General features: G+C 47.2%; 1 protein-coding gene across 1 annotated transcript; it reads right to left on the reverse strand.

The window, feature by feature from the left end:
* Positions 1-10,173: 10,173 nt before the first annotated feature.
* LRRC3C (leucine rich repeat containing 3C) lies at positions 10,174-11,332 on the reverse strand. Its single transcript, XM_033170655.1, has one exon. The coding sequence runs from the start codon at positions 11,290-11,292 to the stop codon at positions 10,510-10,512; it is 783 nt and encodes a 260-aa protein (XP_033026546.1). The 5' UTR covers positions 11,293-11,332; the 3' UTR covers positions 10,174-10,509.
* Positions 11,333-13,144: the final 1,812 nt, after the last annotated feature.

Genomic DNA, 13,144 nt, shown 5'->3' on the forward strand with positions numbered 1-13,144 from the left:
CCCATTCCCACCACCCTTTTGAGTAATACCCCTCCCCACTCTCTCACTATATATAAGGGTCTGGTGGCTTCTGTTTCAGTGTATCTGAAGAAGTGTGCATGCACACGAAAGCTCATACCAAGAACAAACTTAGTTGGTCTCTAAGGTGCTACTGGAAGGATTTTTTGATTTTTTGATTTTCTTTTCACTATACTGGTTTTTGATGGTCGGGGTTAAGCCAGCATGGGTGGAGTCGCCGTCGCAGGATCTCCAGGGATAGGACTGAAGTTTCTGCTTCAGGTGGCAGAATCAAGGAGGCAGGCTATGATTTATGATCAGGGGTTTCAGCCTCCATCTGCACTGGCATCAGCCTCCACCCGCAAGGACCCCACCACATTAGGATTTTCACCTAAACAGGCATCTGGGGTTATACCTTTTGAGTAGCTTCTGCCAAGCTTGGGTTTGTTTTGAACCCCATGCCTGGGACAAATTATAAATTTAACCAACTAGTAAGGCTGTCATTCCAACTCCTGTACTCTCATTTTAAGGTTTATACGTGTCAAAATAATTCATACTTTTGTTGTTTAGATGTGTAGCACATAATCAGTAGCACAGAACTCGGGGCAATTCTGTGGTTTTATTTCTTCTTCGTATTATACATTTCCCCCACCTTTTCTTTTTAAACTCTCCAAGCTCTCCCTGTTAGGTCTAAGAATATGAGCCGAACTAAGAACCCCCTTTACATCCTTCATTTGTTAGCAGATAATGATAACCACTATTTCTGTTCCTGGCACAGTAAGGATATTTGTGTTAAATTCTGCATCTAAGATTTCTTCTGCTCCCCACCACCACTAGTATTTTCCAAAATAGCTTAATTCCAGGGTAACGGGATTCCCAGGACCACACATGGCCCTGAATAACTTTTAAGCAGTTTTGTCCAGTATACTTGAACTTTACCAAAACTAGAGGTGCTGGCTGTGTTATATGCTCATATTGCAACACCCCTTTTCTTCTCATGCTACCTCAGCATACTCCTTCCTCTTCCCCCCACATTACTCATTGCTGAAGATCCTTCCCCTTCTGCAGGGTTCAGCATTTGCTTACTCTTCCACAGGGATGGGTGGATCTGCCAAATTCAATTTCACTCCGTTTTCTAATCTTTGAGTGCCATTCATCACATGTCCACATCTGTTTGCAAATTCTTTTTTTAAAAAGCATCGTCGTGAAAATTCATCGGCATTTTATGTGAAATTCTCCTAAAATACAATTTTTGTATGTAATTTTGCATCATGTACATTTTTAACTAACAAATTTCCCCAATATAATGTATTTTTGTCTGTGGTTTTCACTAATATATGTGTTCCCATTTGTTGATTATTATCTCACTTTTCCCCCCCATTAGCCATATCACTTTCCTATTCGCAAAAAGACCATTTTGCTTTCTTAAAGCAGATTTGGCATGCCAGAGTACCAAAAGACTTTAAAGGTAAAGGGACCCCTGATCATTAGGTCCAGTCATGGCCAACTCTGGGGTTGTGGCGCTCAACTCGTGTTACTGGCCGAGGGAGCCGGTGTACAGCTTCCGGGTCATGTGGCCAGCATGACTAAGCTGCTTCTGGCGAACCAGAGCAGCACACGGAAATGCCGTTTACCTTCCCACTTGAGCGGTACCTATTTATCTACTTGCACTTTGACATGCTTTCGAACTGCTAGGTGGGCAGGAGCTGGGACTGAGCAATAGGAGCTCACCCCGTCGCGGGGATTCAAACCGCCGACCTTCTGATCAGCAAGCCCCAGGCTCAGTGGTTTAACCCACAGCGCCACCCGCGTCCCAAAAGACTTTAGTCAGCTTTAATTGTGCAAAGCAAAATTTATGATTTGTGATGGAATCCATTCTGCAAAATATTGAAATTCTGGAGGTTATTAGAGATCAGCTTCTTGAGACCCAGGAAAGGGTCTGAAAATTGAACCGTCATACACATGTGGGATGCAGGTGGCGCTGTGGGTTAAACCACAGAACCTAGGGCTTGTCGATCAGAAGGTCAGCGGTTCAAATCTCCTCGACGGGGTGAGCTCCCGTTGCTTGGTTCCAGCTCCTGCCCACTTAGCAGTTTGAAAACACATCAAAGTGCAAGTAGATAAATAGGTACCGCTCCAGCGGGAGGGTAAACTGCATTTCCGTGCACTGCTCTGGTTCGCCAGAAGCGGCTTAGTCATGCTGGCCACATGACCTGGAAGCTGTCTGCGGACAAACACCGGCTCCCTCAGCCTATAGAGTGAGATGATCGCCACAACCCCAGAGTCGCTGCAACCCCAGAGTTGTCCACGACTGGACCTAACGGTCAGGGGTCCCTTTACCTTACTTTTACACATGTGTCCCCACTGAGAAGATTGTCAAAAGCCATTTCAGAATTTGAAATAGGGTCATTAACTTACCACACAGGTCTTGTTATCCAAACACAATGCATTTTCAGGAAATCATTTGTTAGGCGAACGTTCACATAACAAGTTGGTGATTTCAATTGATTCCTATGGGGAAATTTCCACGTCGTTCCTGACCACAGAATTGCGACCCCAAAGTGATGAAAAAACCCCAGGCATAGAGTCTGAAACCTTGCAAAATCCTCTGCAACCTTGCAAAAATAAAACAAGGAAGGAATAAAATGCTCTCTTATTTGTTGAATCTCTCACCCTTTCCCTCCCCGCCCCCTCACCATGGTTTCTGGTGAAACGGCTAACCAGCAGACTAGCAAAACACACAAAGTAAGACTTGTTTAAGGCTGCTTATTTGTTTACAGTAGTACAATCTGGCTGCTTGGATATCTGTGCTGTGTATAGTGAAGTTTGGGTATTAATTCCTCGTGTTTGGATAAGCGAATTTTTTTCTAACGAGCATTTGCGTAGTGGGAGCTGTGTGCATTTGAAAAATGGCAGTGCTGCTGGTCATTAGGGTCAGTTTGGGGCATGTGCATCGATGGATAATACAAACTGCTCCCACACCACAGCTGCAACCTCCTTGATTGAAAAGAAAACCCTCAAGTATTCCAGCTGTGTCTAGTCCACCGTATTTACTTGATTTCAAGAGGGTAACATGATGTAGGTGGCTCTGAACATGACCTCATTCACAAAAGCCCAACAAGCTTGTTGTTGTTTTATTCATTCAGGGATAAGGTTGGATTACACGCAGGCACCTGAAAAGTGGGATTACGGTGTCTCGTTTCTAAAAACCTCTCCGCCCTCCAAACTCAGCAGAAGTGGGATGCAAGGAATGGCTCTAGCTAAACAGAAGCTTCAAAATGGTTTCGCTTTCAGGGCCCACCAGGTTCCTCTGAAGAGAAGCTGGGTCCTTCCTATGGTGTCCTCTAGAAAAAATGTTGGCCCTGGGGACTCCATAGCCCTGGAGGCACAACAGTATACTGGATACTGGAACTGCAGTGCTGAGGAAACCTTTGCCTTTTGCTGGGGCCTTCATCCCAGCTCTGAACACACACACACCCACACACACACCCACACACACACACACACACACACACACCCTATCACTTCTGCCCTGTGTCCCCTAAGTTAGCCTGCTGCCTTCAAGTGTAGTAGCCAATCAGGCTAACTTCTACACTTATCACGGGAAGGGGGAGCACCATTTTGGCAGCAAAACGGGCCAGCCATGCATGCACATCAGACATGACATGAGAAGACCTCTCCTCCTTCCAGAGGGGAGGAGTTGTGTGGGAACCAGTTCTCACGTCGGCGGGGTGTGTGTGTGTGCCCCCCTGCCACCACCCTTGGCTATGCCCATGTCTGCCAGTGATGGCTGGTGCGTGTTGAGGCTGGTAAGGCCGGCAGAAGATGAAGGCAGAACCGATGAAAGGTGAAACCAACTAATTCGAGTTTCGCCCCCATCCTCCTCGCTGCTGGGGTCTACAAGAGCAAAACGGAGAAGGAAGCAGACAGCTAGGACCCTCCTTCCCTGAACTGCATATACCGGTAGGTAGTTAGGGAAGCAGGTAGGGGCTGGCTGAGGACAGAGTTTAGTGGGGCAGTTCCCCATTCCCCACTATATTATTTTTGTTGTTGGGAAGTTGAGGGAAGAATGACGGAGAACAGGGAGGGAAGGATCAAGGGGGAGAACAATGGGCAATTTATCTGAGCTCTCGGCCCGCACTTTGGAGGGTAATTGGTTATGTCTGTGGCCAATTTTTGTGCTTAGCTTTCAGTGGGGTGGGTAGGATTTGTCCTTTTCGTATGTAATTATGGATGAGCATTTTTGGTTCTTGCTTTATTGCAGCTTTCCATCTAGTTTTTGTTATTTTTAAAAAAGTTTCTGTTCTTTTTTTTGTAAAGTCACTTTGAGACACTTTGGCATAAAAACAACAGTAAAAAATTATTATTATTTTGTCTCTGTATTGCAGGTTGCAGCTGGCTTTAAAATATCTGAAGACTACTTTAATGAACAAAGTGGGGATAAGAACCAAGAATCTACTGACATGCTTTTTTTTTGTCCACACTTTCTTGATTTATAATCATAGAATTGTAAAAGTTGGAAGGGGCCATAGGGGTCACCTAGTCGAAGCCCCTGCAGTGCAGGAATCTTTTGCCCAACGTGGGGCTCAAATCCACAACTCTTGAGATGGGAGAGTCTCAGGCTCTACCGACTGAGCTATCCAGCTTGAAATTAGCACGAAACGTCCAAAAATAGACATGAGACTGCCAGCACAGTCTTCTGACCTGAAGTGTGTTTGTGGTGTGCTTGTGAATCGTGTGAGGAAGTGGGGTGGGCTGAGAGATGCACTGAACCTCTGCAGAGAATGACTAGAGATTTCTGTTAGGAGCAACCCAAGCAGCTCTTCTTCTGAAATATCACCTCCATCAGATGCCTCGTGTCCCCGGGGTGCTTCCATTCCAGCTGGTCAGGAGAAGGACTAACATTTAACTTCTAAGAATTGGTTCCCAAGTTTGCTTTCTTCCTTTTCCCAACCTCTCCCTTTTCCCTTGTGTGTCATTGTCTTTTTGAGCTGTCAGCTTGCAGGAAAGGACTGTCCTGTTTTAAATTGATTGTATATTAAGTTGCACAGGGAGCCTTTTCTGCTGAAGGGAGGGGTGTGTGAAGGCTCTAAATCAGGCCTGGAGTTAAAACCTCAGGCCTGGAGTTGAAATGCATTAAAGCAGTGCTCCTCAAACTATCTGATGTGGCAGACCAGCTGTTATTTCCCCCAATGTGTCAGGGACTGGTACCATATTTGGTCCCTGACATGTTCCACCCAACCTAGGCTGTGGTGGAGTTACTGTGCACCAGCAGTCATTGGTACTACCCTTCCCCTCACACCCCACACACCTCATTGCAGAATACTCCCATAATAAAATGCCAATCTGGAACGACCCTAGGTAAAACCTTCAGCCTATCCAGGTCAGCATTTATCCCAGGATGGTTTCTTGTGGCCCTCCAAATGTTGGAGGACTCCATCTCCCAACAGCCCCAGCCGGTGTGCCCAATGGTCAGGGATAACAGGAGTCGGGCTTCAGCACCACCTGAGAGCCAGTGTGGTGTAGTTGTTAATAGCAGTGGACTTGTAATCTGGTGAACTGGGTTCGCTTCCCAGCTCCTCCACATGCAGCTGCTGGGTGACCTTGGGCTAGGCACACTTCTCTGAAGTCTCCCAGCCTCACTCACCTCACAGAGTGTTTGTTGTGGGGGACGAAGGGAAAGGAGATTGTTAGCTGCTTTGAGACTCCTTCGGGTAGTGATAAAGTGGGATATCAAATCCAAACTCTACTTCTTCTTCTTCATCATCATCATCATCTGTACAGATTTGGACACTCCGTAACTGAAATGTCCCTCATGGAGAAATCCTCTTTGAAGGAGAACCTAGCACTCTCCAAGCATCACAGGAAAGGATATAATCAAACAATATATCCTCTCCTGCATCCCTGAACATTCCCACAGATATCAAATCCAAACTCCTCCTCTTCCTCTTCTTCTCTGGAGGGAGACAGGTTCCCTTTCCCTGGGCTACACACTGACAGAGGTCAGCTCTTCAGGGTTTCGGACATTGTCATGGGCTGGCTGGATGCAGGAGAGAGGCACCAGCTGAGGAACCCCGTAGAGAACCCCCAGGGGAAGAAGGCTCAGAGCCGGGGGATTGGTGGTGGGATGGCGATGAGTGGTCAAAGGGAAAAGACGGGGGGTGTTTTGGAAGCTAGAAGGGCAACAGGGTTTAATGAATAGGAAGAATCTGTGGCAGAGAGCAGTTCAGACTTTGAACTGGAGGCTGGAGAGAAGAGTGGGGTCAAGAGGTGGATGAAGAACCCAGGGAGTCTCCTGCTGCTGCTGCAACCACCTCCCTTCCCCACTAGTCTCTGAGAATGTGCAGAGAAATGAAAAGGGCACAACAGAGATTAGCTGTGCAGTTTGAGACTGCATGGGGAAAACCCAGGAGAGGAGTAGAAAGGTGAGGAACTTCAGTCTTTGCAACCGTGTCATTGGGGCAAGACCTGCTGGGAAGGGTTGCTGAGACCACAGGGCCTGAGTTGTATTTTGGTTTACTTGAATAAAGAGTTAACACCATCGGCATCAGTGACTTATTACTTTAGTGCTGACATGGATCTGACTCCAGCTTTGCCAGCCCTACCTGGACTGAACCCGTGGTCTCCTGCAAGCGAAACACATGCTCTGCCCAAATGCCTTGAACCACTCCTGCACAGATCACCTGTGCAGTGCAACCCTTGCGTGGAAAAGCACATTTTCAAAGACACACACGCGCACACATAAAGCAGCCAAGCATCTTCCAATGTAGGATGTTGAATTTTTGTTTATTTGCCTTTTTTCATGGGGAAAAACTGAAATAAATAACATTTGGAGGAGGGGGGTGGGGCAAAACAAACAAACAAACAGAAACCAGGAAAGGTTTTACTTATTACCAGAGTATTTCTTCCTTCCTTTTCTCCCCCTCTCTTCTTTGTGCGCATGTGTATAAGCTTTTCTATGGCCGCTTTGGTTTTCCCAATGGCAGCTCTGGCCGGCTGCCAACGCTGCGATGGAGGGGGGTCCTACTGCATACTGGGAATGTAGAGAAGAGGTACTGAGTTTGAAGAGGTCAAGGTATAAGGCTGCTGATCAACAGAGAAAGAGAGAGCATTAGGGTCTTCCTCCTCACCTCCTGGGCTCCCTCAATGCACGGTCACAGTGGAAGGTCAGCTGACTTCTGGGTCCTCCGCCGAGAAACATTCGGTGACCAGCTGCCCCTTTTTTAAAAGTCTGATGGTAGGCTATTGCAGTGCATACTCTCTCTTGAAAAAGAAGGCGTTTCGGCTTTTATTGGTAAAGGAAACGGAAGGAGGGACCTCTTGAAGAACAAGGGGAGTATTTTGCTACAAAGTAGGTGGGACTTGCCAAAAAATAATAATAATAAATGTCCCCCACCACCACCACCACACAGAGAAAGGCCTGCCCTGGAACACCAGGCTGAAAAGCTCTGGAGGAGGATGTCTCTCAATAAAGGACACTTGAGAGAATGGCAGGTGGATGTAATCTCTATCTCTTGCCCGCTCTTGGGCCAGAGCAGAGTTATCGTATGGTCTAGAAACCTGGCAGGGCGTCATTCCCCCCCACAAGCAGGAACCAGGTAGGCACATGTGGAATACAGGTGGATATCCAGGTCACATCTGCAGTCTGGAGTGGTGCGCCGCGGATGTGCCCCCTTGCCCACAGCTCTTATCTCCAATTTCAACACCCTCGAGGTTTGGAGCGAGTAGAAGTAACTCTCCCGAATCCCAGCATACCTCCCTAAGGTCCTCCTTAATTTTAACTTCTTCCAGCGTTTGGAAAAGTCCAGGCAAAACAACCCTTTGACGTGGCACATTGGTGTTGTATAAAAGGTGATGCAGTATTGGCTAGCAGGAGACATCAGATCGGATGTTGCTTTCCACTGGCCCTGCGCCAGTGCAGGCATTTCCCCTTTTGATGCTCTCTTCACTCACAGGAGCGGTCCTCCCCCTATGGGAACTGGCGGAGGATCTCCACTCCATGTAAAGGTATTATTTCAGAACTTCACAGACCATGGAGGATGTCACAGCTGAGATCTGAGTTCTTGATGAAAACAAGGAGTTAAGGAGCTGGCAGATTTAGCGTAACCAGCGAAACTATGAACAAAGCCACATTTCAACGACCCTCGCTATAGAATCCTGGGCATAATTTTGTACGGTGGTTTAATTCATTGGCTGTTAGTTGCCCTGAGCTTCCAGACTGGAGGAAGGGCAGGTTATAAGGGTCTTGGACAAAATAAATAACACAACTGAGTTCCACGAGTGGAGTTGGGGGGGGGGGAAGCATGTGCTCCGTTTTTATCACTGTTGTTCACAACAAGCAGGCAACTTCTGTGAGTGAAGAAATAACAAAAGGGCAACATGTGGACTGTTCCCTGCCCCCGCCCCCTTTTGTTTTCCTGGGTTCGTAGTTCTGGTTCTGACAAATGGAAAGGTAACAGTACAATAAACCTTTGGAGCCCAGGTAAATTCTTGTCAAATTTGAGCCTAAAACTATTTTTGTTTTTTTTGAAGAAGAAAAACAGTCTCAAAGAACATGACCCCCCGTGATTCTAGTCTATAGATGTGTCTTCTATTATCTCGTGCCTTACTACTGATCCAAGTATTTATGCTATTGATCCGTAAGTCCATATGCATTTTCATTCTGATAATTGCCATGGCTTGAAGTGAAGCATTCCAGCAAAATGGATATCCAGCTATTGCTACAGCACATATTAAAAAGTTGATCCGTTTGGAAAACCAGCAACGATATGCGTTCAGGTTTTTAAGATTATTATTCTTAAGTACATAAAACTTAGCAAAATGAAAATTGCAATGTTCCCTGGTTTTTTTTGGGAGGGGGGGGGAATGCTGATAAGATACTATACATTTCTTGGTAACGTGGCATTTTGCCTGTAGGGGCCAATATAAATATTCTCAGCTGCTTGTTGATGATTCCTAGTTAGGAATTATTCTGTTTGGTGTGTGTGTGTGTGTGTGTGTGTGTGTGTGTGTGTGTGTGTGTTTTAAATTATGTTATCAAAATGGCAAAATATCTTGTGAATCATGGGGATTGTTTTGGAGTCCTAGATTACTATAGTGATGATGCTGCCACTAGTTATAAGAGAAAAACGGGCAAACACAACTACCCCTCAATCCAGTGGATACAATCCACAGTAGAAACAGGTTTCCCTGGATGTGAATCTATCACATGGCAGGTGCGGAAAAGGCTGCTGCGGAGTCGGCAGGAGGGGGGTGGAAAGGTGGACGGCAGGCATCACCCAGCAAGGTGCCGATCCGTGCAGGTGAGCCATATGCTACTCCTCGGAGGCCCCTGCAAAAAAAAACAACCCAGCTTAGCTTGGAGAGCTAAACAGTGTCTTTGCCGTCAAAGCCTTCTGCTGGTCCTGCTGTCTGCTGGATCGAGGGCGTTTGTGCATGTTTTCTTTGTGTTCCTTGAGAGTCGGCGTGGGTACGATTCCTGCCCCCACCCCCCACCCCCAAATTGCATTACTTGAGCTAGTTAAGATTTTCCATCTCCCAGCAGGCCAGAGAAATAATCTTAACAGCAGCCAAGAACTGTGAGAGAATGGCTTAAAAGTTCAAAACATTGATTCTTCCCCCTCCCCACCCCCATCTCCCCATTCCCCACCCCATGCTGAATGTTTTAATGGATTCCTGCAAAGAAGAAAATGATTTAAAGGGGGTGGGGAGGGAATCCCTATAAGAAGCATCTGACAGGGGAACTGGTGGTGCTATTAATGTGCGTTCAAAGAGAACATTCAGTATTAATAGGATGCTGCAATTTGTTTCATCCTCTCTAATCCTGCACATTAATAACGGGCTCAAAACGCCTCCCAGCACTTGGTAATTACTGTATATTGTTCAGAGCTTTTGGGGGGGGGGGCTTTCGTACTTCAGGCCTTGAAATATCCTCTAAAGCCCGGCGCACGCTTACTGAGGAGTAAACAGCACTGAACCCAGTGGAATTTACTTCTGGGCAAACGTGCAGGATCTTAGCAGCACACCTACAGCACTCCACTAAGCCTGAGCTTCGCCTAAATCTCACTCCCAATCCTTCTGGAGCACTACATGATGGGAATATATCCCAGGATGCAGTTCTCCAGGTTTTTGGTACTCTAAATCATGAGAGAAAGAGGGTTGTTGGGTTTTTTTTTTTTGCAAAGTGTGTGTATGGTGGAGTCTCTACGGCAGGGCTGGGAAGTAGTTGATTCAACCTGGCACTAACCCCTGCCTTGAAGTGTGCCGAGTAATTCAACCTTGACATGATTTTTGTTGCTCATTGCTCGAAAAGAAATGCTAAGGGAGGCTTCTGTATAAGCAAGGCCCTGCCTCCCCAAGTCGTTTTCTTTGTTTGTTTAGTAACAGTCTCTTCAGCCATTGTGCATTCCAGCATCTAGTGGACACGATCCACATGAAGGAGATGTAGAATCTCTTTTATCTGCTTACAATTTTCTTGAGGATGCGGGGCAGAGGGAGGGTTTCGTTTTTTGGTCACACCACAGTGCTAATCGTAGACGACTCCTCCGACTTCTTCTGCTTGCTGGGCAAGGACTTGAGATATTCTAGGTGCCGCCGGGCGTCTTCTTGGTTCTGCCGGACGTAGTAGATCAAGTACGAGATCACCATGGCGAACCAGCCGAACATGGTGACCAGCATGGCGATGTCTGTGGTCTTCTTGTAGATGTTGCAAAAGTCTATGTCTCCGACCAGTTGCAGAAAGGGCTTGCCGATGTGCTCCTTCCGGGCAGAGGCATCGCAGATGATCCCATCGGAGGTGCCGGCAACCAGCTCGACCCTCTCGATGAGCTGCTGAAGAGTGCAATCGCAAAGCCAAGGGTTGCTGGAGAGGTTGGCTTTGGCTTTCAGCGCACTGAAGACATCCTTGTTGACAGACACCAGCTTGTTAGAGGACAGGTCCAGAGCATGCAGGCTTTCTGACAATCCCCGGAAGGCCCCGACCTCCACGCGGCTGATGGTGTTGTGAGACAAGTCGAGTTCCACCAGAAGGGGCAGGTTCTGAAAGGCGTCGTTAGGCAGGAAAGAAATCTGGTTGTAATCCAGGTACAATTTGTTGGTGTCGTTGGGTATATCCCTCGGGATAACGGTGAGCTGGGCCTTGCTGCAACGGAAGGTTTTGAAGCCGTCCTCGGTAGAAGGGTAGCAGCCCTTGGGGAAGGTGGTGGCAGAGTGGAAGCAGAAGGCTATCAGGACAAAACTCTGGAGGAGCAGCCACATGGCAACCGAGTGGTAGAGGAGCCAGTCCAGAAAAGGCATGGCGGGGCATCTGGGGAGCCACGGTGTAGCTGCTCAGTCATCAGTTCCTTGATGGGCGTCCTTTGCCTCTGGGGGAGCCTTGGAGGCTGCGGCTCGGAGTTCACTAACTGAAAAGACAGAGCAAGGGCAAAACTGGAGCTGAGGCAACGTTTCGTCATCACAATGAAACACCACCACCACCAAAACAAAGTACAGTCGTACCTTGGAAGTCGAACGGAATCCATTCCGGAAGTCCGTTCGACTTCCAAAACGTTCGGAAACCACAGCGCAGCTTCTGGTTGGCTGCAGGAAGCTCCTGCAGCCAATCAGAAGCCGCGGAAGCCTCGTTGGATGTTAGGGTTCCAAAGAACGTTCGCAAACCGGAACACTCACTTCCGGGTTTGCAGTGCTCGGGAGCCAAAACGTCTGAGTACCAAGGCGTTTGGGATCCAAGGTACGACTGTATGCGGTCCTGGGGTTTTTGACATGGGTGCGCAAGAGCGTTACAGTATACGAAAACGACACAGAGTTTGCCCCCAAATTCACAGAATTGTAGAGTTGGAAGGGACCCCAAGGGTCATCTAGTCCAACCTCCTGCTGTACTCCAAATCCCATCATCCCAAGCCAGCATGGCCCATGGTCAGGGTTGATGGGAGCTTTAGCCTAACGGCATTTGGAATTCATTTTTATCAACACTATATAAAGGTTACGTTTACGTGAACTGCAATAAAAATCATGTGGTGTTTATAAGGGTTTTTTTTTGTTTTTTACGTGGGTGTTATTTCATTTTTTTCTTCACATGTCTTATTTTACCCAGTACTCTTATGATTATATATTTGTTTTTCAAGTGTGTGTGTGTGTGTGTGTGTGTGTGTGTGTACACTGTGTACACTGGGGTGTATCTCCACTGCAGACAAGATATCATAGTCATTACCTGTCCTGAAGGAAACCTGAGAGCTACAATTCTGGAAGCAAGGAGGTTAAAGATCTGAAGTCACCAGAGCACCTTCACTGAATTGCAGTTCTCATAGGACATAGCAAGAGACTGCTGGGCCAGGACAATGATCCACATAGTTCTGCATCCTGTTCTCTCAGTGACCAACCAAATGCCTGTGGGAAGCTCACAAACATGAATGTGAGTGCAAGAACACTCTCCTGTCCTCTGGTTTCCAGCACCAAGAGCATAGCCATCGTGTCTAGCAGCCGTTGGAGAGCCTTCTCCTACTTTGTGACCACCACTGCCACTGCAAGTTCCACGGCTTAACTACGCATAGTGTGAAGTACTTTTTTTTGCCTCCAACGTGCATCATTTTACCTCAGAAGGGTAAGCAGAGGACTCTCCCCTGACCGCCCCTTCAAACAGAGTATTGTCTTCTGAGGGGTAGGACACATGGCCACCTTCAAAGGTGAAATTAGAGGACAGCTTCTGCTGAAGATCTCAAGGCACGGGCAGGCTGGGAGGGGAGGAGGTATTCCCGCAGGGTCCCACACCATTTAGGGCTTTAAAGGCCAGCGCTTTAAATTGGGCTCAGAACTGAATAGGAGGTCCGCGATATTGAGGCCAGAGATCTCTAGAGCACTCCCTGCTCTGGAGCATCAACTGCCGGCTTGCGTCACTTTCTCACTTCCTCACCTAGTCATCTGAGCCACTGTTTCTGTATCATCAACAGCGAGGGCACTGCTTGTCATCTGCTAAGTGGTGGAATCTGACACTCTGGTGTGGAATTTAGCCTCCATGATCTTGCAAGAGATTTGCATTCAAATATACTTGTGTTCAATAAACATTTTTCCTTTAAAAAAAAAGCACACAAAGGCACAATTCATTGCTGCTTGAACTTCCTTTTGTGATTAAGATCCTTGCATTTCTTTTTTA

Source organism: Lacerta agilis, chromosome 14 (genome assembly GCF_009819535.1).
Source record: "Lacerta agilis isolate rLacAgi1 chromosome 14, rLacAgi1.pri, whole genome shotgun sequence".
NCBI lineage: Eukaryota > Metazoa > Chordata > Lepidosauria > Squamata > Lacertidae > Lacerta > Lacerta agilis.

Coding starts and splice junctions, on each gene's coding strand:
- LRRC3C (XM_033170655.1), bottom strand. CDS start 11,292: ATGCCTTTTCTGGACTGGCTCCTCTACCACTCGGTTGCCATGTGGCTG.